Raw genomic sequence first — 24,580 nt, forward strand, 5'->3', positions numbered from 1 at the left:
AGTGAGCAGGGGCTCAGGGAATCTATGATGAGTGAATGAATGAATGAATGAATGAATGAGAGGGGGTTATGAAGGAAGTGGTAACCCAGGGCCTAGTACCAGTCAGGAACACAGTAGATGCCCCATAGCTATTTCTGAAACAAACACATTTATTGAATGCTTAGTATGTGCTAAACCCAGTTTTAACTGCTTAATGTGAGTTACACTGTAGATAACCTAATTTTTCCTACTTTGCACATAAGAAAATGCAACACCAGAGAAGTTAAGTAATTTGAGCAAGGTCACACAGGTAGTAGACAGTGGAGCCCTGATTTGGACCCAGACATTCTGGTTCCAGAGTCCACAACTTAACCACCAGACCACAGTGCCTTTTTATTATTGCCTGCCTAAGGCAGTGTCTGGCAAACAGTAGGCGCTCAATAAGTGAGAGGAGTTATTTATCCCAGAGAAGTTTAGGACACAGCAGGTATTTTATAAGTGCATGTTTGTCTGGTACGGTGAAGCCATTCCTAACTGAAGGGGACCCAGTTTCCCTGTCATTTCCCCTAGACTCTCTCCGCTTGTCAGATAATCTGGGCACTCGCGGGGAGACCGAATCCTAATGAATGGGATCGATTCTCTCGGTTCTCTTCCTCCCATGCTTTGTTCTAGGTCCTCGGCGATCCTCAGCGATGCCTCTGGCACAGCCTCTCCCGGGAGCCCGCCCTCGCATTGCCATGCGCACGCGCGTTATCCCGATTGGCTCCACCCCAGCGGAGTGACGGGCAGGATTGGCCAATGGCGTTGTGAGGAAGGTGGAGCGGCGCCTCGAGGACGCCCCGCGGATCCAGCCGCACTGAATATTCATGAGGGGGGGCGGGTTGACTCCACTTCCAGCGGCGACCGGCGCCATGAAGTAAGAAGGGGGCCGGGGTTGGCGGCTCGCTAGTGGGCGCGGGGTCCTGAGAGATGGGGGGACCAGTGGGCGCGCTCAGGACCCCTATGGGGCGAAGGGCGACTGAAGGAAGGGGTGGCGTGGGGATAGCTGCAGGGACCTACGGGCCGGTGACGGGGATGGGCAGCGAGGCGATGCCGAGGGGGTCCGGAGGCTCCTGGGGGGCTCGGGGAGATCCGGCGGCCGGGCCCGGCGGGTAGCCTCTCTCGGCCCGACGGCTGGAGAGCGTAGGGGCTGGAGAGGGGCTGAGGGGACGCGGGACTGACCGGACCGCCCCGCCGCCAGGCTCAACGTGGACGGGCTGCTGGTCTACTTCCCGTACGACTACATCTACCCGGAGCAGTTCTCTTACATGCTGGAGCTCAAGCGCACGCTGGACGCCAAGGTGCGTGGGTCCCGGCCCCGCTGCCCACCTGGCCGAGGGGCTGCCTCGCGGGCGGCTAAACCCCCGAGGTCCTGGGGAAGCCACCGCCCTCAAAACCCCTGCTATCTAAAATAACGATAGTTAAGAACAGCAGCTGACATTTGTCAAAGGCCCAGCTGCTCCGTGGTTAGGAATAGGTAGAATTTGGGGTGGGCTACCTGAGTTGGAATCCTGGATCCCCTGGGTAAGTCACTTCACCTCCCTGTTCCGTAGTTCTCAGCTCTGCGAAATGGGTGTGATAGCCCCTGCCTCAGAGGCTGATGCGACGGTTACGTGAGTTAATCCGCTAAGTAAGGTAGTGGTTCTCAACTGAGAATTATTTTGACCCCCAGGGGACATCTGGCAATGTCTGGGGACTTCCCTGGTTGGCATACAGGTGGAGTGGGGGTGCTACTGGCAAGTAGCAGGTAGAGGCCACGGATGCTGCTAAACACCTTGCAGTGCGAAGGACAGCCCTCCACGACCAAGTATTATCCCGTCCCCAAAAGTCAATAGAGCCAAAGCTGACAAACCCTGATGTAAGACATTTAGGGATGCTGCCAGGCACAGAGTATGTGCTGTGGAAGGATTTGCTAAATTAGAAGAAAAGGGCTGCTCTGGCTGGTGTGGCTCAGTTGGTTGGGTGTCATCCGGGTGCACTGAGAGGTCAGTGGTTTGATTTCCTGTCAGGGCAGGTGCTGGGGTGCAGACTCAGGCCCCAGTAGGGGTGTGCAGGAGGCAGCCCTTCTGTGTTTCTCTCCCTGTGCCTTCCTTTCTCTCTAAAATCAATAAAAACATTTTTTTATATCTTTATTGATTTCAGAAAGAGGGAGAGAGAGGGAGATAGAAACATCAATGATGAGAGAGAATCATTGATCTGCTGCCTCCTGCACGCCCCCCAGTGGGGGTTGAACCCGCAACCCTGGCATGTAGGGCACCGGGAATCAAACCGCGATCTCCTGGACCCTAGGTCAATGCTCAACTGCTGAGCCATTTAGCCTGGCTGGGCTAAAAATATATATTTTTTAAAAATTAAAGAAAAAGGACTCACTATATTCAGATACTGTGCTAAATATTTAACTTGCACTTTATCATTAGAGCTTATTAGGACCGTTTTATTTTTATGTTTTCTCTCTTTTTTTTTTTTTAAGAAAGAGTATTCTTTCTTTTTTTAAAAAAAATTTTTTTTATTGATTTCAGAGAGAGGAAGGGAGAGGGAGAGAGAGAAGCATCAATGATGAGAGAGCCTCATTGACTGGCTGCCTCCTGCACGCTCCCTACTGGGGATCGAGCCTGCAACCCTGCCCGGCATGTGCCCTGACCGGGAATCAAATCGTGACCTCCTGGTTCATAGGTTTACACTCAACCACTGAGCCATGCTGGCCAGGCATTTGGACCATTTTCGAGATGAGGATACTGAGGCGAGAGAGATGAAGGCACTTGCCAAAGACCACTCAACAAAGAGGTGGCAGAAGTGGGGTTCAAATCCACTGCTCCTGGGGCCCAGGCTTCAATTGCTGTGTTGTCCTTCCATTCCAAGATGGTGGCATTCTGGAGGGGGTGTCCCCAGAGTTTGTGCCCCTGAATTCTGAGAGCCTGTGTCTTGTTCCTCTCACTCCCAATACACAGGGTCATGGAGTCCTAGAGATGCCCTCAGGCACTGGGAAGACAGTGTCCCTGTTGGCCCTGATCATGGCATACCAGCGGGTAAGTGACCCATTGGGCCTGTGGAGGGGGAAGAGGGTAAGGGGCCAGACGGGCTGAGCCCATTGTCATCGACAGGCATACCCACTGGAGGTGACTAAACTCATCTACTGCTCAAGGACCGTGCCTGAGATTGAGAAGGTGAGCTGGGGCCAATCTTCATGCTCCCCCACTTTCCCTGCACCTCATGGTGCCCCTGGTAGTTGCCATCACAGCTTGGGGAGGGGGTGTTTGGAAAATTGGGGAAGGGGCTGGGGCCTGGCTGGGCAAGGGCTTGTGCTTTCAATGAGGCCAAGTCCCTCCTCCCTCCTCGACTGATAGGTGATTGAAGAGCTTCGGAAGTTGCTCAACTTCTATGAGAAGCAGGAGGGTGAGAAGCTGCCATTTTTGGGACTGGCTCTGAGCTCTCGGAAGAACCTGTGTATTCACCCTGAGGTGAGCACCATTCCCCCCCCACCCCGCCCTAAGCCCAGGGTTGAGGAAACTCTCCCATCCAACCAGGAGTTTTAGCGCTCCAGACCAGACCTCTGGGGGAAATATGCAGGGGCCACGCACGCAATTCTCTTCTCACTTCTCAAATTTGACTCGTTGTTCAAGGCTGAGGCAAGCACGCCTCCTTGGGGAGCCTTCCTACTTTCCTCCCAGGCTGGGAGAGGTTAAAAGGTACTTCCTATAGGCTAGCAGGCCTGGTTTCCTGGCTCTGAAGCTTATTACTTGTGTACTCTTGGACAGGTGATTTCTGCAGTCCGGTCTCAGACTCCTTTCTGTAAAGTGAGGATAAATAACTATCTACTTTTGTCTGGTCAGTGTGGCTCAGTTGGTTGAGTGTCGTCCCATGCACCTGGAGATCATCAGTTCAGTTCCCAGTCAGGGCACATGCCTGGTTTGTGGGCTTGATCCCCAGTAGGTGGCATGCAAGAGGCAGCCAATGGCTGTTTCTGTCTCCTCCCTTTCTCTCTCTGAAATTAATAAAAACATGTTAAAAAAGAAGAAGACCCACCCACTCCCTCAAAAAAAAAAAATGTACCTGCTTCATACAGTTGGTAAGATTAGGTGAGATTATGTATAGCCCTTAGCATGTACAAAAAGCTAAAAGAATATTAGAAATTATCATGATATTAATAGATATATGACACATAGGATATTAGTTGTTATTTTAAAATTATGTTACAGAGCCGCAGGGCTCACCGTACCAGGCATTGTTCTATAACATTCTTTGTAAGAATATATGAGAACTAATACATGTGTCGGATAATAATTAGTAGCACAGGCCTAGGCAACTGGTTAAATGGGGAAGGGAGAGGGAAGGTTTGGCACCTTCCCGTTGGTGAAGGAAAGGTTTTGTTTTGGGGAAAGGCAGCCCTGGGCTGTGACGGTTCTGCCAACAGAGCCTCGGAGGGTACAGAGCAGGGCAAGGGCAAGGCAGTTTGCCATGCTGTGTGATCAGACCCTCTTCTGATTCTTAGACCTTGCCAAGGTCCTGGTTGGCTGAGCATTTTAAAAGATTAAGCAGTTGCCATGGCCGGTTTTGCTCAGTGGTTAGAGCCTTGGCCTGCAGACTGAAGGGTCCTGGGGTTCGATTCCGGCCAAGGGCACATACCTCTGCTGCAGGCATGAGCCCTAGCCCTGGTTTGGGTGCGAGCGGGAGAGGCAACCAATCGACGTGTCTCTCTCACATTGATATTTCTCTCTCTCCCTTCCACTCTCTCTGAAAAGCAATAAAGTGTAAACTTTAAAAAATAAAAATAAAAAAGAAGATTAAGCAGTTATCTTTAATCTACACACTAAATCCTCAAGGCTTAGTGGTTTTTTTGTTTTTGTTTTTGAGGTATAATTGACACATTAGTTTCAGGTGTACAACATAATGATTCGATATTTGTATACATTGCAAAATGATTACTGCAATAAATCTAGTTAATATCTATCATTCTACATAGTTATGAAAATTTTTTTTCTTGTGATGTGAACTTTTAAGATCTATTCTCTTAGCAACTTTCAAATACACAGTACAGTGTTAACTATAGTCAGCATGCTGCACATTCCATCTCATGACTTATTTATTTTATACCTGGAATTTTATACTTTTTGACCACCTTTGCCCATTTCACCCACCCCCAAACCTGTCTCTGGCAACCATCAATCTCTTCTCTGTATCTATGAGCTTGGCTGCTGCTTTTTTCTTTTTCTTTAGATTCTCTATATAAGTGAGGGCATATGTAATTTGTCTTTCTCTGTGTGACTTATTTCACTTAGCGTAATGCCCTGAAGGTCCATCCATGTTGTCACAAATGGCAATATTTCCTTCTTTTTCATGGTTGAATAATACTCCATTGTATATAAGGCATAACGTTTTAAAAATGATAATTTAAGAGCAACAATTTGCCACTCTTACACCCCTGCGGTAAGTTCCTAAGTGTCTGAACTGTTCATTATTGAAATAGGTTGAGGTTTGAGTTTTCCAAAAATCGCCTAGTCTCACCCCAGCCAGGACAGCCTCCCATCCCACCCAGTGGTAGGTGTAGAGCCCCAGGCTCTGGCGTGCTCAGGCTTTTCAGCCTATCTTAGTGCTGAGAGGCACATCCCTGCCCTGCTCCCCAGGTAACGCCCCTGCGCTTTGGGAAGGACGTCGATGGAAAATGCCACAGCCTCACAGCCTCCTACGTGCGGGCACAGTACCAGCGGGACGCCAGCCTGCCCCACTGCCGCTTCTACGAGGTGCCTGCAGGACAGGGCTAAGGGAGGGCGGGCAGACAGCTTGTGACAGTCCACCTCCCTGACCCCCAGGCACCCTCTCGCCCCATCCCAGGAATTCGATGTTCATGGGCGCCAGGTGCCCCTCCCTGCTGGCATCTACAACCTGGATGACCTGAAGGCCGTGGGGCGGCGCCAGGGCTGGTGCCCATACTTCCTTGCCCGCTATTCGGTGAGGAGGCTGGCAGGGAGTGGGCAGAAGGCATGTGTGAGGATTGTAGGCTGCCTGCCCATTGGACCACTTGTCTGTCTGCCTGTATCTCCCTAAGGGTCTGTCTGTCTCTGGCAGCTTGCCTTGCCTTTGTCTTGTCTGCCTGCGTCTCTGGCCTTGCCTCCCCTCTGTAGGCCTGTGAGGAGTGACGTGGTTTTGTAGGTGGGTGGGAGGTAGCAGGGTTCAGGGATTAGAGGTGGCAGGCTGGGGTAACCCTCCCCTCCTGCCCCCCAGATCCTGCACGCCAATGTGGTGGTTTATAGCTACCATTACCTCCTGGACCCCAAGATTGCAGACCTGGTGTCCAAGGAGCTGGCCCGCAAGGCTGTGGTGGTCTTCGATGAGGCCCACAACATTGGTGAGGAGGGGGCCAGGGAGGTGACACCACCCCTCAGGCTGCCACCCAGTCTGCCTACCTGAGCCCGGCCCTCCCCTCTCCCCCTCCTCTCTAGACAATGTCTGCATCGACTCCATGAGTGTCAACCTCACCCGCCGGACCCTCGACAGATGCCAGGGCAACCTGGAGACCCTGCAGAAGACTGTGCTCAGGTGCGGGTGTGGGCAGCTGGGTGACCCTGATGCCCGCCTTGCCCCTGCCATCCAGCCCCTGCCTCTCCCGAGCCCCAGTTCTCTGCCTGACCTGCCTCCAGGAACACCAGCCCTGTCCCAGTGTCCCCTCAGGTGTCCCCCGCTCTTCTTACACGTGAACTTTCCACAGGATCAAGGAGACGGACGAGCAGCGTCTGCGGGACGAGTACCGGCGCCTGGTGGAAGGGTTGCGGGAGGCCAGTGCTGCCCGGGAGACTGACGCCCACCTGGCCAACCCCGTGCTGCCCGACGAGGTGCTGCAGGGTGAGCTGCTGCCGCGCCCCAGCTGGCACCCTGTCCCACTCTCACGGTGGCTGGGCCACTGACCCCTTCTCCCTGCAGAGGCGGTGCCAGGCTCCATCCGCACAGCCGAGCACTTCCTGGGCTTCCTGCGGCGGCTGCTGGAGTATGTCAAGTGGCGGCTGCGCGTGCAGCACGTGGTGCAGGAGAGTCCCCCGGCCTTCCTGAGCGGCCTGGCCCAGCGCGTGTGCATCCAGCGCAAGCCCCTCAGGTGCGGCACCACATGGCTGGGGGTCAGGTCCCTGCTGGCAGCCTTGTCCTCTGCGCCTACGGCCTTGGGTCACCATGTTGCCAGTGTCAGGAGTAAGCGAAGAGTGGGGGGAGGGGAGCATGTGTGACACCTGTCGCCAGAGCAGGCAGGTCCAAGGGCAAGGCCAGAGCTGGTACTGGGTCCCTGTCTAGGGCAGGGACCTGGCAGGCAGCACATAGCCTAATCAGAGAATTTACCTGAAGAGAGTTTGATGGAGACACTGTTTACAGAGGGGGTGGCTGAGTGTGACTGAGTATGAGGTTCTGGGGGTGTGTGTGACTGTGTGGCCGAGCAGGATTTATGTGCCTGGGATTCTAGATATGGTTGTGGATCTCCTGTTCTGACAGAGAACCTGTGTATGAGATCGTGTGACCATGTGTGAAGTGGGACCATGTGTGAAGTGAGACCATGTGTGAAGTGGGACCATGTGACTTGAGTGTGTGATTATTTATTGCTCTGTGTGCCACCATGCAGTCGGCTCTGCCCGATGTGCACTTGTACAATGTGTGGACACAGAAGTCACCGGAACAGCCCCAGCCCCTGCCCTCACTGTGGAGATGGGTGCAGGACCATGTGCTCTGACAGAGGAGGGGCTGCTGGCCCTGTCTGTACTTTCCCCTAACCCCTCCTGGCCTCCCCACCAGGTTCTGTGCTGAACGCCTCCGCTCCCTGCTACACACCTTGGAGATCGCCGACCTTGCGGACTTCTCCCCTCTCACCCTCCTGGCTAACTTTGCCACTCTAGTTAGCACCTATGCCAAGGGTAAGAGCACTTGTTCCTGCCTCTGCTGGGACCCCTGGCAGCTGGAGTCAGGATCCTAGTGGAGTCCGGAGGGTTGTCTGAGGGACTTGGACACTCAGGACCTTGCAGAGCTGGGCTCAGGAGTTTGGGCTTTGAGAGCACTGGGGAGCCACCAACAGTTTTGAGTGAGCAAAACTTGTGCTCAGATTCGTGCTTTCAGAGGCTCTCTCTGGCTGCAGACTAGAGAAGGATGGGTGGCGATGGCATGAGATGAGGCCAGAGAAGCTCTGTGGGGTCAGCCCACAAGTAGGTTGTGGTAATGACTTGGGCATTCTGTTCCTGTTGGCACTAGGGAGCCAAGGCAGGTTCTGAGCAAGGGAGGGGCAGATTTGCACTTTAGGAAGATTCTTCCCTCAGGGACGGGGCAGGATAGATGGAGCCTGGGCCAGGGCTGGATGAGAGAAAGGGAGGGGTTGGGGAGAGATGTGGGAGGTAGAGGCCAGGACTTGGGACCTGGGTGTGGGCAGCATTGGGGGGGAGGGGGAGTTGAGGAGGATGCGAAGATTTCCAGCTTACCATGGAGAGGGGAAGTGTTCCTGAGGCTTTATTGCCTTTATCAGTCAGCATTCCCTTCCCTTCCTCAGCTTTAAGCTGGCCCAAAGCTCAGCCCGATCCCTGGGGATTATTCCTCTATCCAGGAAACCAGGTCAGGCCTGCCTGATGTCCTGCGCCTGGGCCCAGCCTCAGCAGGAGGCCGGAGAGTCCTTTTCCCACCCTGGGGCCCAGCAGCAGCAAGTCCCACTGGAAGATTCCTTCTGCACCCATTCCTCTGCCCCGCACTGTCTTCCCTCCTGGGCTGCCTTTCTCTCCCCACTTCGCCGTATGCCCACAGCTCCCTTTCTTCTACCTAGAATACCTTCTCCATCCTCAGCTCCCAACTGCCTCCTCATCCTTCCGTTCCCGGCTTAGTCGAAATGTCCCTTCCTCCATGAAGCCCTCTCTGACTTCCCCCCTGGGTCTGGCCCCCTCTTCTGCGCTCTCCCATCCTAGCCCTGCCACTCTAGGTGGTCACTGTCTAGAGACAGGTCTGTGTCCCCATCACTGAACTGTGTGCCCTGAGAGGGCAAGGCCAGAGCTGTCTTGGGCTCTGCTGTATCCCCAGCACAGGGCTGGGCACAGAGGACTTGTTTTGTGTGTTTTTTTTCACTAAGTGAAATTGTATATGTGAATCCGTTTATCTATTTGTTCAACTAACTGGCCAAGCCTAGCACTGGGGAAGCTGCAGGAACCAAGAAAGACCTCATTCCTGACCTCTTGGAACTTATATTCTAGAGGGAAAGAATGGTAGCAAAGACACAGCAGACAAGGAAGCTAATTCCAGATAATTACAGTGATTGTTTTCCTGAGAAACAAACAGGTCGCCATGGTGGAGCAGTGGCCAGGGTGCCTGGGGAAGGCATTTCTGAGGAGCCAACATTTGAGCTGAGTCCCAAATGACCAAATGGACTAGCTGCTTTGGGAAGCTTTCCAGGCAATGAGACCAGCAAGTCCAAAGACCCTGGGGTAGACCGAGCCTGGTTTTTGAAAGTTAGGCAGGAGGCCCTTGAGCAAGGAGGACATGGGGTCAGAATGGCAAAGTCCTGGACCCCAGGAGGGATGGGAGGAACTGTGAGGGACTTTGGAACAGGGAAGAGATGTGACATGGCTCAGAATTTTACAGAGTCCCTCTGGCTGCTGTGAAGAGAGCAGGGTGGGAGCTGGGAGCCCACTGAGGAGGTGACTACAGTGGTTTAGGCAGGAGAAGAGGGCAGCTGGACTGGGGTGGGGGTGGAGGAAGTGGTCAAATTGCAGACAGACTTTGGAGGCAGAGCCGATGGCCTCCTGATGGCTTAGAGAGGTCCAGGGAGAAGGCTTGAGTGGCAGGGCAGGCCCTTGTGGCCTGGAAGAGACTGAGGGGCGAATCTTTGGTGCTCACTGCTCAGGATCCTCTGTGAATGTTTGCACGGGTGTTGGTCCTGGGAGAAGCAGGCAGGCTCCAGTGTATTTTGGACTCAGGTGCCTGGGTTTTAGGCTTGGGCTGCAGGTGGCTGGTCCCTTTCACTCTGGGGGTAGGGACTGGGAGAGGGGGCATGTTTATCATTGGCACTCCAGCATTCTCACCGGCCCCCTGTAGGTTTCACCATCATCATCGAGCCCTTTGATGACAGGACCCCAACCATTTCCAACCCCATCCTGCACTTCAGGTGAGCCCTGACCCCAGCAGGGGTATGAATGAACTCCAGGACTTTAGCCCCTGGCCTGACCTTCACCACCCTTGTCTGCTTCCCACAGCTGCATGGATGCCTCGCTGGCCATCAAACCTGTCTTCGAGCGCTTCCAGTCGGTCATCATCACATCTGGAGTGAGGACCTTCTCTGCCCCTCAGCTCTCCCCTGTGGGACTCCTGGTTCCTGCTCAGTCCTGCTGAGATCCCTCCTGTTGTCCCCACTACAGACGCTGTCCCCACTGGACATCTACCCTAAGATCCTGGATTTCCACCCTGTCACTATGGCAACCTTCACCATGACACTGGCCCGGGTCTGCCTGTGCCCCATGGTGCGTGGGAGAGGGTTGGATTACGGGGTGGGGGCTCTTTCCTCCCTCTGCTCCCTCCACTGATCAGGCAGGAGGCTTTACAGCTCAGGGCACAGATTCTGGGTTCACACACACCTGGGCATAATGCTGCTGCTCCCTATGGGTATGCTCTCCCAGTCTCAGTTTTCTCATCTGTAAAATGGGAATGCCCTCTCTGTGACATCCCAAGGCGGTGGAGGGGAGAGTGAGCTAATTGGTGTAAAATGCTTATGTGGCCCAGGACTGGGCTCTTGGTTAACATAGTTTTGCCTGGTTCATTGTCTGGCTGTGACCTGGGTAAGTGACCCTTCTGCTTTGCATCAGTCTCCTCTGTAAGCTGGGCTTCACAACACGGGCCCTCGGTCCTTCATCTGAAGCTCTTAGGCCACGTGTGTTTAAGAATTGAGAATTTTCTAGAAACAAGGCGTGTGCTGCGTAACACTCCCCACAGGGTCTGAGCAGCAGCCTCTGGTCAAAGTTGTTTATTTCAGCGTGAAACATTTTAGAGTCAAAAAAAGAGATCAGTTGGACTCGATGGATTCAGGGCCGGGCAGGTTTTGCTACTCTATTAGTTTGTGACAGACTTAAATTTCTGGACTTCCCAGGGTGTTGCAGCTTTGGGAATTGTTTTTCAGGGGTTGTGGACTGGTGCTGACCATGCATTGCAGCATGGTTTTGGGAGGTGCTGGTGGGGGTGCACCAGTGGCTGTCAAGGTCATGGTGAGGAGCAGTCTTCCGGAACCGACTGGCTGGAGGCTAGGGCTGGCGGGAGTGTACTTGCTGGTTGGGAACACAGGCCGACTCAGGTTCAGTTCCATCTCAGTTATTTATTTGCCATGTGACCTTGGGCAGGCGGCTCATCTTTTCTGAGCCTTAGGTCATTTTTCTGTGCAGTACAGATAACAAGGTAGTTGAGGGTTCACTCAATGACACCATGTCTATAAAGATCTTCGAACAGCACTAGCTGGCGGCGGGCACTCACGCATCGGAGTGGCTGCTGCTGCTTCGCTTATTATGCTATCTTCTCTCTCCAGATCATCGGCCGTGGCAACGATCAGGTGGCCATCAGCTCCAAGTTTGAGACCCGGGAAGATATTGGTATGCTGCCCAAGGGGTTGGTTTGTTTGGGTTCCGAGAGGAGAGGTTTAGCAGTCAGTATGGCTAAGTCTTGCTGTGGTAAAAAATACTCCAAGTCAAAGTGGCTTCACACAGAGATTGCTTCTTGTCCCGGTACATGCTGGGGGCCTGCCCAATGTCGCCTCTCTGGGAACCTCCAGCATTGGACACATCACTGCTGTGGCGAGATGTGATGGGAGGGGCCGTGGTGATCATGGTGAATTGCACACTGGCTCACCAAGGTGCTCATCTGAGAGTGACACACAGCCACTCCTGCGCTCCTTTCATTGGCTATGGCAAGTCACATGGCCACTCCTAACTTTGGGAGTGGGGAGTGCTGTCCTCCCACCGGCCTGCAAGTAGAATGTGTGTGTGAACAGCCCTACAGATGGCTCATTGGGGTCCCTAGGAACCCCAAGTTCAAGACCAGGCATTAGACAGGAACACCCTGATAGGGAGTAGGGAGAGGACCCAGGCCAGCAGAGGGTCCAACCTCTGGCCCTCACAGCGGTGATCCGGAACTATGGAAACCTCCTGCTGGAGATGTCTGCTGTGGTCCCCGATGGCATTGTGGCTTTCTTCACCAGCTACCAGTACATGGAGAGCACCGTGGCCTCCTGGTATGAGCAGGTACGCCCACCGCCCCACTGTCCACACCCAGCAAGGCCCCTTGCTTCTCAGATCTTGGCTCTGAATGTTATAAATGGTGATGTGTCATAGATGACAGGAGAGAGTATAAGACATACATGAACAGTTTAAAGAATAGTGTGTATCCCTGTGCCCCTCCCCCATGTCCAGGTTAAGAACTAACATTAGCAGCCTCTGGGCCCTTCTCTCAAAGACCTACTCCTCAGGAGAAGTAACCACAGCCCGTCTTCCTGGTTCCTTGTTCCCTTCCTGCTCTTTTCGGGGCTGCCACCATGACTGTGTTCCCCTCACATCTATGGCTTGACATGGAGACACTGGGTAGCAGGCACAACTCTAGCTGGGTGCTGTGCTGTTAAGAGGAAGGTTCTGGAGAATTAATGCTGGACAGAGACTCAGGACAAAGAGTCTGCACTGGGGAGTGTGTGAGCGAGGTCACGGGGCATTCTGGAAATGGGGAGCCAGCGGCAGGATGTGGGGAGGGGGCTGCTCTGTCCTTTCTGCTGCTGAGCGCCCCATGGCCCAGCTCTTGGGTGGGTGAAAGCGAGCACTCCTTTAGGTGAGATCAGCGAACTGGCTGATCCAAACACCGGGGGGCGGTGGGATGAGAGCCTCATCCACTCATGGCCAAGACCTCTGCTGCTGGCCACCTGAGCCCCACATCCTCAGTGCCTTTTGTGTCCTATTTAAGAAACCTTTGCCTACCCCAAGGTCACAAAGGTCGTCTCCTGCGTTTCCTTCCAGAAAGCTCTGTAGTTTTAGCTTTCACATCTAGGTTAGCAGTAAGGTCGAGGTCAAGGCTCAGTTTTTTCCCATGTGGAAATCCGGTTGCTCCAGCCCCATGTATTGAAAAGAGCTCTCCCCACTGGAGGTTACAGGTGACTATCTCCGAGGGGGTGTGTTTCTAGACCCTCTGTTCTGTCCTATTGGTCTGTGTGTCTGTCCTTTGTCACACATCTCTGCTACAGTGTCACATATGAAATCTCATCTCCACAGTCACTGGCTGGGCAGGGAGTGTCCCAATTTGTTGTCTTGGGTCACATGCCTGCCCCACTTGTTTGAAAGTTGGGGCGTGGGGATCAGTTCCCTACCAGGATCACAGGATATCCCAAAAGAAGTGAAGCTGGCCTGTGCTACCATCCTTCCTCCCGAGTCTCCACTGGGGAGAGAGTGGTCTGCTGCCTGGGAACCAGGGTCGGAGCTGAGTTTAGCCAGGACACCCCTGAGCATAACCCTCCTGCCGACCCCATGACCCACCCAGTGTCCCTCCCCAGGGCATCCTCGAGAACATCCAGAGGAACAAGCTACTCTTCATTGAGACCCAGGATGGGGCTGAGACCAGTGTCGCCCTGGAGAAGTACCAGGAGGTGAATATGCGGGGTGGGGGTGGAGGATGCTGAAAGAGCAGCTGGAGATGGGCCAAAGGGGACAGTTCTGAGGGGCCTCAGCTCTGTCTTGGCCTCCCCTCCACAGGCTTGCGAGAATGGCCGTGGGGCCATCCTGCTCTCAGTGGCTCGAGGCAAAGTGTCCGAGGGAATCGACTTTGGTGAGTAGACTATGCTCTCCTCTTCCAAGAGCCTTCCAGAGCTCTGGCCACTTCTGCTCCCCCAGGGGACCACCCACAGCCTGGGCACGCACAGGGGCCTCCCCTTCCCTCCATCCCTGGGTGCCGGGTAGGGCCCTCAGCACACTCACTCTCTTCCCACTCCTGGGCTGCGTGAGGGTGGCTCTCTCCAGCTGGTCTCATCTGAAATCACTCACCACCGCCCCCACCCACACAGTGCACCACTTCGGGAGGGCTGTCATCATGTTTGGTGTCCCCTACGTCTACACCCAGAGCCGCATTCTCAAGGTGAGCAGTGCCTGGGCCCTCCTGCTAGGACTTGTGCAGGGAGGGGGCTGATGCAGAGGGTCAGGCAGTGAGGGACAGACTGCTCCCCCATCTCACCACAGGCACGGCTGGAATACCTGCGGGACCAGTTCCAGATCCGTGAGAATGACTTTCTCACCTTTGACGCCATGCGCCATGCAGCCCAGTGTGTGGGTCGGGCCATCAGGGGCAAGACGGACTACGGCCTCATGGTCTTCGCTGACAAGGTGTGGGTTCAGGGGCCCTGCCAACCTGTCGTCGTTGCGCCCCCCCCCCCCCGGCCATCATCATCCAGGTGGGGAGGACTGGGCAGGGTAGCCCAAGCCCCCACCCCAGGGTCCTGACACCTTCCCTTTCTCTCCTGCTCAAAGCGGTTTGCCCGGGCAGACAAGCGGGGGAAGCTGCCCCGCTGGATCCAGGAACACCTCACGGACGCCAACCTCAACCTGACCGTGGACGAGGGGGTCCAGGTGGCCAAGTATTTCCTGAGGCAGATGGCACAGCCATTCCACAGGGTGAGCTGGAGGTGGCCCGCCCTGACTTCCCCTGAACCTCCCAAGCTAAGCTCCTCCTCCAGGAAGGTCTCTTGGCTTTCTCCCCACGCCCTAACCCCAGCCTGCCCTTGACAAAGGGAGGTTTGTGTGCGCCCACGAGCTCAGCCTGGGAACTGGTGGGAGTCAAGGGCTACAGACGCCAGCGTGTGTCTACAGTAGCCGAGCAAGTGCGTGGGAGCCCCAGGAAGAAGGGCGAGAGAACTGGGGTGAGCAGGCAGGCGGAGCCTCTGGAAACTGATCCTTCTCCAGCCTGGACACAGCTGTCTGGCTGCCACCTCCCTCCTAGCCCGCCTTCTGTTACAGGATAGTAGCTCTGTGTCCTACGGGTGTTTCCAATTCAAGCATGCTGCCCTTTAGCCCCCGTGTGAGCCACCTCCTGTCACTATGGACCTCCGTTTCCTCATGGGGGCATGTGAGGAAGGGCAGCAGCTGTCTCCCCAGCCCCTGGCCTGACCCCTCCCTCTGTCTCTCCTTCCAGGAGGATCAGCTGGGCCTGTCCCTGCTCAGCCTGGAGCAGCTGGAGTCGGAGGAGACGCTACGGAGAATTGAGCAGATTGCACAGCAACTGTAGCGTGAGGTGGGGGCAGGGCCATAAAAGGTGTTCCTTGTGACTCCAGAGTGTTACCTGGCCCTGGGTCCCCGGGGCTTGAAGGGGGCCTCAGGGAGGCACTGCAAGGTCCCTGCAGGAAGGAGACCTCAGGCAGACACTCCTGGCAGCCAAACCTACAGCCTTTAATCGCAGGAGGGGAGGGAAGCCCAATACACCCGGTGTCCCCAGGAGGTGGGGCACCAGGCAGGGAAATGGAAGGATCCCCTGTGCCCACCCCTTTCCCCAAAAGCTGCAGCCACGTGGTCCTGTTGACTATCTGGGGCCCAGGTCCTGGGTGCTGGTGCTGAGGGTCCGAGAGGCCTCGCTCAGGTGCCGGTTGGGGAACTGGGGACAGGCACAAGGGATGGCTGATGGGTGAGTGAGGGGCAGGACACACCTGCCCCAGCTGCCACTAGAGCAGCTACCCCAGCAGCCTACCTTGATCCCCAAGTAAAACCCATCCATTCTGTCCTCTGGTCCATTCCAACCTACCCTCCCCCCTGACTTCCAACACCGGCCTGTCCCCTTCCCTTGTCCCTGGGCCCCCCACTCCATCCTTGACCTAGGTGCTCCTGTCTCCCCCTCACCTGGGTCCCAGTAGCCTTTGCATCATCCATGTGCAGTGTGTTGAGCGACATAGCTCTCTTCATTCTGCAAAGGAAACAAGTGAGTCCAGGAGGGCCTGGCTCCCACCCTGGGGACCTCTGCAGCACCGGGTTTGATTGTGCGTCACAGGGGAGATGGGAGCCATGGAAGGTTCTTGAGCAGGATTAGGGGAGGATCTGCAGGTATCAGGGCTCTTCACTGACCTGATCCAACACTCACCCGGCTGCTCCTGCTGCCCCCTCGCCTCTGAGACGGGAGACCAGCTTCTCACTTCCACGCCGAATAGACTCCCGGAACTTGGAGAATGAACTGCTCCGACGACGGATCTGGGGAGGGCCCCGGGGACATCATTCAGTCCCCACATCCCACCTAGTCCCCTTTCCCACCCTGGGAACTGAAGCAAAGCCCATCCTCACCTGTTGTTCTGCATCACCAGCTGTGCCTGTGTTGGGGGCTCCTGGGGAACAGATGGGGGACATTGTGGTGGGGACACTGAGAAGCCACCTGGCGGGGAGGGGCAGGACTGGGGGCTCACCGAGTGGGGCGGGCAGGTCCTCCCTGCTGAGGATTTCTTTGTACAGCTCTTCCGCTTGCTGGTACTTGTTCTGTTTCAGGTAGGCTGAGGCCTGCAGGAGAGCATGGCCTGGTGATCTTGGCTCTCTGGGAAGTCCCCAGCACTGCTCCCAGGCACATCCTCCCCGGCCTGCTCTCACTCCCACTGCACGCCTGGCCTACAGCAGAGCTTGGAGCCGACCCACCACTTCCTGCCTAGGTGACCCAGGGCAGGGGACTTCCTGGCTCAGCCTGTTTCCTGCTGTACCTTGGGCCAGTGACACAACCTCTTTGTGCCTCAGTTTCCTCATCTGCAAAATGGGGGCCACAAGAACATCTACCTCACAGGGCCCTTTAGGAAATGGATGGTACTGCCCTAGCTGGTGTGGCTGAGTTGTTAGAGCTTCGGCCCCTGCACCAAAGGGTCTCGGGTTCGATTCTCAGTCAAGGGCGTGCATTTGGGTTGCATGTTCAATCCCCAGCCCCGGGAGGCAAACAATTGATGTCTCCCTCTCTTGCCCCACCCCCCCTTCCACTCTAAAAATCAAAGGAAAAATATCCTCACGTGAGGATTAACAAAAAAAAAGAAATGGATGGTACAAGGAGAGTACTAAGCAGGGGATCTAGAGCTCAATAAACTCCTGACACTGTCATCTGCTCCCGGCCAGTCTCCAGCTTCTTTCACTGGGGTTGTTCTCTGGCTACCACCACTTGCCTATTTGCTGCCGCTTTCGTGTCCACTATGCTAGGAAGTGTCACCAGTCAGGCCCAGCAGGGAGGCCACGTCTCAGGGAACTGCTTCCCCACAGGGCTGATGGAGGTGCTCCTGGCATCCCCCCCCTTGAGCCTCCCAGCATGTGATGTCAGTCCCCCCCAGGGCCCACAGCGCCCTCACCAGGTTGTTCTTGGTCTTGGCCACGTTTGGGTCATGGGGCCCGCCCAGGGCCTCATAAATGCTCAGGGCTCGGGCATAGTGCCGCTCCACCTCCTCAAACTTGCCCTGGTTCTGGCACAGCAGGGCCAGGTTGTTGAGCTGCTTGGCCACATCTGGGTGGTCGGCGCCCAGGACCTAGGGATCATGGGATCACAAGTCACTGGGGTCTTCCAGGATTGGCAGGCCACATGATGCCAGTGGCCATAAGGGGTTCTAAGTTAGGGATTACAGGGTCAAAGTGGAGAACTGCAGGAGGTTGTGCTGGAGGGCAGAAGTTATATCAAACAAGATTCGTCACATCAGAGGTCATGGTGGTCCAGAAACCACCTTGGCCTTGGGATGCAAGGTTAAATGGGTAGATGAGGGTGGGGGTTGTACCAGGTTGGGGGCATGTGAGGTGAGTTATAAGAGGAGAGGTCAGCCCAGCTGGCGTGGCTTGGCGGTTCAGCATTGACCTAGGATCCAGGAGATCGCGGTTCGATTCCCAGTCAGGGCACATGCCCGGGTTGTGGGCTTGCTCCCCAGTGGGGGGCGTGGAGGCAGCCAGTGACTCTCATCATTGATGTTTCTATCTCTCTCCCTCTTCCACTCTCTGAAATCAATAAAAATATATTTAAAAAAAAAGAGGTCAGGAGTCACAATCAAACGGAGATCAGGGAAGGTCAAGTATGGAGGTCAAGTGTGGTGGCTCATGGGAATGGGTGCTCTAGGCTTAAATTGCTGGCTCACGACATCCCATCCAGTGAGAAGGGCATAAAAGGTCAGGGGTCACAAGAACAAATGGCAGCACAGGATCAGGGTCACTGTGAGAGCCACAGAATTGAGCATTTCAGGATCAAATGGGAAGGGCCTCCCAGGACGGGGGATTCGGGCTGCGCAGACCTTCTCACGGATCTCCAGGGCACGCTGGCACAGGGGCTCCGCCTCCCGGTACCGCCCACGCTTTCCATAGAGGACAGCCAGGTTGTTCAGGGTGGCAGCCACCTGCGGGTCGGGAGAGGCGGGTCAGGGGTAGGCAGGCACAGCCCCCAGCCCTCCCTCCATCCGCGTGCGCACTCACCGCGGGGTGCTCAGGGCCGAGCGTCTGCTCCCGGATCTGCAGGGCGTCGTGGAGAAGGTCTGTGGCTTCTTTGTACTTGTTCTGGTCCCTGTGGGGCAGCGCAGGGATGGAGGGGGTCGGCCAGGGTGGGGTAGCAGAGGCTGGGCCGATCCCAGCAGGCTCAGGGACTTGGCTGAACCAGGCATGGGTGACATCCTTTGGGGGTCCCTTCTGGGTCTTCCCACACCTCCTAAGTCTAACACCTTCAGATCACTGCCAAGCCTCTGGCCACCCCGGCATCGTCCCCACACTCTTGGGGTCTTTATCATCCACACTCCCTGACTCCCCTTTGCCTGGGTTGAAGTGGTTTCCCCAGATCTCTCCCCCCTCCCACCACCATCCCCCTGCCCTCTCTTCCACCCAGCAATAGCTCCCGCCCTTGCTGCCCCTCCAGCCATAGCCAGCTGCGGCCCTCACCGGTACACCAGTGCCAGGATGTTGAGCATGGTGGCCACATCAGGGTGGCAGTGGCCTGAGCTCCGCTCCAGGTCCTCTAAGGCCTGGCGGCACAGTGGCACAGCCACCTCATAGCGGCCCTGCCCCGCATACTGGATCACGAGGTTGTGCAGGGTCCGAAGGCGGGCCGGGATCTCGTAGCCACCCTGCTGAGCTGCCGCGGCCCCCACTGCCTCAGGACCTGGGGGTGGCAGGTACCCAGTCACTGCAGGTCTCCTACCCCTCCAGCCTCACATGAGGGGACCCTACACCCCAAGGCTACAGCTGCCTTGCCGTCCAACTGGCCCCTGGGACCATGGGGCCCACGGGGCCCACGGGATGTGAACACCAGGCACCTACCTGCTTGGCTTCACACCTCCCAGCCTCACCTGCCTGCTGTCACCCCCATAGCACCTGCTTCATCTTCCTGACACCCTGCCCTGAGGCCGTGGGCTCCAGCCGTCCCTCCCCAGCCTCAGCCTTCGTCCGTGGCTGAGCTCCCCACAGTCACGCGCTCCCCACGCCCACCTTTCCTTTCCTCCTCCTCGCTGGGGAACAGGGAGGCCAGGCTGTCTCGGCGAGGGGGGGACTCAGGCTGCTGCGGAGAGGACCGGAAAGAGGGGTCATGAGGGTTGGGCGGGTTCAGAGATGGGGGTCCTGAATCTCAGGGTCTGAGGGGGTGGTGGTCAGGGCCTCAGGGGTCTCCTGAGGGCTTGGGGAGCACCTGGGGGTTTTGTGGAGCAGCTGCGGCCTTCTGGGAAGTCTAGCGGGTTGGGGGTTCTTTGGGGGCCTAGGGCACTGGGCTCCTCGGAGGGTTGGGGGCCCTGGGGTATCTAAGGAGGGCCGGGCCCCAGCACACCTGGCCCTCCGCAGGCGGGTCGTACTGGCGCAGCTGCCCCAGGAACTCCAGGTGGCTCTTCTCTTCCTCCAGCTGGGCCACGGCCTCCTCGCTGGCCCGCAGCCGCCGCTGGGTCTCCTCCAGCTCCTCCCGCAGCCACGAGTTCTCCTGGGCCAGCCGCCGGGCCTGCGCTCGCAGCCGCTGCTTCTCGGCTTCCAGTGCGCCCACATGTGCCGACAGGGCCAAGAGCACCTGCCGGGGTTGGGGGTCAAGATTCAGGGGCCTGGCCCCTACCCTGCCGGACAGCCCCTCCCGAGCCCAGGGCCTCAAGTCAAGCCAGGCATCCCTATCCTCTCCAGGATCCCCAGATTCTGCAGAGAGCCCTCCAGTGTGACTCCAAGGATGCACAAAGGCCCCAGGGCCAGACCCGAATCCTGCCAAGGGACCCCTCTGATCTCACCCAGGCACACAAATTATGCCCAGGGACTGCGTGTTTCACCCATGCACCCAAAAGTCCCCCCAGGACCCATAGTTCTATGGAAGGATCCCATTGGGTTCAGGAGTACCTGTCACACTCAAGGGCCCCCTAGTGCTGCCCAGGAACCCCATCTCTGGCCTAGAGCCTTCCCCTCCCAGACCTGGCTCCCCTAGGTCTCACCTACCCCAGGTTTACCCCCTGCATACCTGGGCCTCCCTTCTGGGCCTACCCCTAGGTCTGAGTCTCCCCACCAGAGCTGGACCCCTCGTACCTGGGCCTCGCCCAGCCCCAGCTCGATGGCTTCCAGCGAGTGGCTCACCACCTGCTGCTTTTCTTCCAGCAGTTCCAAGCCAGCCACCGGGCCCTGTCCTGCCAGGGCCTCCGCCAGGTGCCCAGCCAGGCCACGGTGCTCTGCACGGAGGGCCTCCAGCCCCTGCACCACTTGCCGTGTCTGCCGCACCAGCTCCTCAGGGCTCAGGCGCTCTGGGGCCATCCCCACGCTTCCAGGGGCTGCCACCTGCACGGACATTGCTGCTCCTGGGGGGCAGCCAGGATTGGGGAATCATTGCCAAGTCCAGGCAAGCCAGCCCCTCAGCCTCCACCCATTCTGGCCAGCAGGACCCCTCCCAGCTATCCCCCTTTCTAGCCATCCCAGCCGGCCCTCTGCCTCCGTACCTCCTTCCAGCCAGCGCCCTGTTCCACACCCATCCTGCCAGCACCTCAACTGGGAACATTCTAGTCTACCTATGCCTGTTCCCAGCCCTGAGAACAACTCTAAAACCTCATGTCCGACTAACCAAAAGAGGGCACACAGCTAGCTTGTGCCTCCCACCTGCCCCAGCTCACCTGGCCGGCCCTTGCCACCCCAAGGGCCCGGGATACCCTGGCCCAGACCTCCTGGCTGTGCGACCTGGAACCGGAGGTGCCCTCCTCTGCTGGGTGTGTGGGGCGGGGTGTGTGGAGGCGGCAGCCTTTCTGTGAGCTCATTCTTAGGGTGTTTTTGTTGGGAACCAGTCAGACCACTGGGGCTGGGAGGTGGGACAGGAGGAGAGGGCCAAGGGGCTGGGATGCTAGAAGCAGAGGAGGCGTCTAGATGGGGGTCAGCGAGGGGGACCCCATGTGTGGGCTCCTGGGGTCTGAGGAGCTGACAGACCCTAAGGGAACACGGGCTCCACCCTCCAATGCAGACAGGCCCAGCCCGCCCAAGGCGTGTTGGGACACACGTGTGACAGGCGTGGCCCATGGATGTCATAGGCCATGTGACAGCTGAGGGTCTGAGGCCCAGATCATAACAGGTGTGAGTCTTACATGCGGGACTTCATGTGGTTGTACGTGGGTGACAAAGTCAATGACACAATTGGTGGTGCCTCTGGAGCCCTCATATACACACTCGCACACAAACACACACCCTCAGTACGGATTCTTAGAAATACAAAGTAAGACCCATTCTCCTCTCAGAAATACAATGCATTCTGGACACACTCTTCCTCCTCTATATAATAAAACTCGCTCTGGCTGGTGTTGCTCAGTGGTTAGAGCGTTGGCCCGTGTACTGAAGGGTCAGGGTCATGGATTAGATTTCTGATCAATGGCACGGACCTTGGTTGCAGGTTTGAGCCCCAGTTGGGGCGCGTGCAGGAGGCAACCAATCGATGTGTCTCTCTCACATCGATGTTTCCCCCTCTCTCCCACTCCCTCTAAAAATCAATGGAAAAATATCCTCAGGTGAGGATTGACAAAAAATAAAATAAAACTCAATAAACACACTCACACACATCCACACTTTCCTTCCAAAATACAACCTAATGCAACACACTAACTCAGGCAAACACACACACACATACTCCCCTTTTGGAAATACAACCCAACACACAGGTATATTTTCCTCTCAGAAATAAAAGCCAACACAACACACACAGAAACGAACTCTCTCACCCACAAAAATATAACCAGATCCCAAATGTCTCACATTCAGGCTGTCTCCTTGCACTTGCGTTCATTACACATGCCCTCTCCCACACTCAACAGTCCCCCAAGCTGTATGCCCAGCGCCCGTCCCAGTGCACACGCTCCCAGACGATGGACCTGTCACTGTCTTCCCCTCTTCCGTGCCAGCCAGGATTTGCATACCCGCATGTGGTGCGCACACAGCTACACACGCAGAGCTCCAAACATGGGTGTGCAAATGGCCCCTCAACTCAAGCACAGCACTGGGACTGTTCCCCCGATGCACACGAGCTCCCACACTCACACAGTCCTCCAAGCAGCGAACTCCCCTTCACGGGCTTAGCCCTGGGTGTACAACTCCACAGCTGACAGTGGTAGCCATCCTGTTGCACACACTGCCTACCTCCCTGCCACTCCCCCCACCCTACCCGCAGAAAGACAACCACAACCCTGCAGCCTCTTGATCACACACCTAGAACTATAAACGGTTCAGCTCCCTCCCATACACGCAGCCACACACACATATGCGCATTACAAACACACAATCAGAGGCAGCCCACATTTGCACATCACCGAATTGATTTCCACATCACACAGTCCCTGTGCACCCTCTCAGGCCCCCCGGGAGTCCATCTGCCCTTCACACCCATACCCACAGCCGGACTCCCTCTCTGCACGCACCTGAGCTTCCTACACCACCACACACACCTCAGTTTTGTACACCGCCTCTCACACACACTCACACACTGTCTCCGTACACTCGCAGGCAAGAGGTCCCCATCATGGCCAGGCCTCGGAGCCCACAACTCACCCCTCCCTGGCCAGCCTGCCCAGCCGGGTGCACCCCAGCTTCCCCGCTGCGGTCACAAGGGCCCCCTCCTTCCCCTAAGCCCCGCCCTCGCTCCTGTTTACCTGCGCACGGGGGAGGGGGCGCGGCCCCAGCTGGGATCCAGGGCCGGGGGAGCCCCAGGGCGGGGCAGGCCAGCGGGCCCAGGGGTGCCCCAGGCCCAGCCCTCACCCACCGCCCCCTCCTCCATCCTCGCGGCCCCGGGACCCTCGCCCCGCACTCCCGGCGCCCACCTGACAGCGGCCGGCTCCGGGACCCACTCTCAACGCGCTTCACCGGGCCGCGTCCCTACCCCGCGGCTGCCAACTGTGCCCCGAGTCTCGGGCCGCGGGCCGGTCACCCAAGGGGCGGGGCATCCAGGCGCCCCGCCCCCGCAGGTGAGGTCGGCCCCGCCCACCGCCCAGGAAAGTCTAGCCCGGCGGCGAGGGCCCCGCGGGACTTGCAGCACCTGGGACGCGGAGCGCGGGGCCCCCGGAGCCCGCAGAATCTGAGGACGAGCCCAGCGTAGCGAAGCCTGGACACGGGGCCCTCGGCGGGCTCGAACCTTAAGAACTCGGAATCTTGGAAACTTTGGATCCCAGACCCATGGCCCTCTTGTAGTTTCAGCCTCCGGGCCTTTGCCTTACTGTGCCTCCTGCTTGGACCTCTCTTCTCACATATTTCACATTTGTCTGGGCGCTTCACTAAGGCTGCTTCCTCCGAGAAGCCTTCCGTGATTGCCCCTTCTAAATGACACCCTCCCACCAAAACACTACCTCATTTCCCTTTTTGATTTGGTTCACAAACTACTCAGGGCCTAAAATTACTTTATGTACTATATCACCTTATTGTGTTACATCACATTATTGGCAAGGTAATGTAATGGCTAAAATTTGGGCTCTCGGTTCAAATCTCATTTCAGCACTTATTAGCTGTGCAGGCCTTAGGCAAGTAACTTAACCTCTCTGCACCTCAGTTTTCCTACTCTGTAAAAGGAGGATAGTCAAAGGCTGTGGGGATTGACTGAATAAATGGATAGGAAACATTTAGCAAATATTAGCTACTGATTGCATGAATTATATTGGTTGTTCCACTAGAATGTCGGCTCCTGAAGGCAGGGCTCTGTATGGTCAGTACTGTATTTTTTTGTTGTTGTTAAACTTCACCCGACAATATTTTTTCTATTGATTTTTTAGAGAGTAGAACGGACGGGAGAGACAGAAAAACCTAGATGTGGGAGAGACACATCCATTGGTTGCCTCCTGCACACTCCCCCACCTGGGCCAGGACTGAGCCTGCAACTGAGCTACGTGCCCTTGACCGGGAATCCAACGGAGACCCTTCAGTCTGGGGGCCCACGCTCTAGCCACTGAGCCAAACCGGCTAGGACTAACTTTTTTTTTTTTGATTGATTGATTTCAGAGAGAGAGAGAAGCATGTGATTTGTCGTTCCACTTATTTATGTATTCACTGGTTGATTCTCTTTAAAAAAATATTTTTATTGATTTCTTTTTAGAGAAAGAGGAAGGGAGAGGGACAGAGAGATTAAAATGTTGATGTGTGAGAGAAACATCCATGGGGATAAAACGTGCAAC

General features: G+C 56.3%; 2 protein-coding genes across 12 annotated transcripts; one reads left to right on the plus strand and one right to left on the minus strand.

Moving 5' to 3' along the window:
• Positions 1 to 782: 782 nt before the first annotated feature.
• Positions 783 to 17,090, plus strand: ERCC2 (ERCC excision repair 2, TFIIH core complex helicase subunit). Of its 4 annotated transcripts, none has more exons than XM_081118858.1 (24): positions 783 to 895; positions 1,220 to 1,319; positions 2,967 to 3,044; positions 3,120 to 3,182; positions 3,363 to 3,476; positions 5,640 to 5,756; positions 5,848 to 5,964; positions 6,238 to 6,361; positions 6,456 to 6,552; positions 6,722 to 6,855; positions 6,934 to 7,102; positions 7,786 to 7,904; positions 10,057 to 10,126; positions 10,215 to 10,284; positions 10,377 to 10,478; positions 11,531 to 11,594; positions 12,121 to 12,242; positions 13,532 to 13,624; positions 13,731 to 13,803; positions 14,039 to 14,109; positions 14,211 to 14,354; positions 14,499 to 14,642; positions 15,160 to 15,258; positions 16,006 to 16,068. In XM_081118858.1, exons 1-23 carry the CDS (start codon positions 846 to 848, stop codon positions 15,250 to 15,252), a joined length of 2,328 nt encoding a protein of 775 aa, XP_080974984.1. In that variant the 5' UTR covers positions 783 to 845; the 3' UTR covers positions 15,253 to 15,258; positions 16,006 to 16,068. The 4 variants fall into 4 exon arrangements, 3 of the variants coding, with proteins under 3 accessions (XP_080974984.1, XP_080974985.1, XP_080974983.1); XM_081118859.1 differs by lacking the exon at positions 16,006 to 16,068 and adding an exon at positions 15,527 to 15,545; XR_013997568.1 differs by having other exon boundaries at positions 12,200 to 12,242; positions 15,160 to 17,090.
• On the minus strand, positions 15,394 to 23,348 carry KLC3 (kinesin light chain 3; the record flags this gene model as incomplete). 8 transcript variants are annotated; one of them, XM_081118864.1, is made up of 13 exons in its annotated part: positions 23,240 to 23,348; positions 20,484 to 20,749; positions 19,756 to 19,986; positions 19,425 to 19,494; positions 18,879 to 19,098; positions 18,423 to 18,510; positions 18,245 to 18,346; positions 17,324 to 17,497; positions 16,412 to 16,502; positions 16,293 to 16,333; positions 16,096 to 16,202; positions 15,858 to 15,921; positions 15,394 to 15,615 (listed from the first exon to the last, which is right to left on the minus strand). In XM_081118864.1, the coding sequence occupies exons 2-13, from the start codon at positions 20,739 to 20,741 to the stop codon at positions 15,544 to 15,546; spliced, it is 1,518 nt and encodes a 505-aa protein (XP_080974990.1). In that variant the 5' UTR covers positions 20,742 to 20,749; positions 23,240 to 23,348. The 8 variants fall into 8 exon arrangements, with proteins under 8 accessions (XP_080974990.1, XP_080974991.1, XP_080974993.1 ...); XM_081118865.1 differs by lacking the exon at positions 23,240 to 23,348 and adding an exon at positions 22,971 to 23,020; XM_081118867.1 differs by lacking the exon at positions 23,240 to 23,348 and adding an exon at positions 21,059 to 21,126.
• Positions 23,349 to 24,580: the final 1,232 nt, after the last annotated feature.

This window comes from Miniopterus schreibersii (genome assembly GCF_964146895.1).
Source record: "Miniopterus schreibersii genome assembly, chromosome: 18".
NCBI lineage: Eukaryota > Metazoa > Chordata > Mammalia > Chiroptera > Miniopteridae > Miniopterus > Miniopterus schreibersii.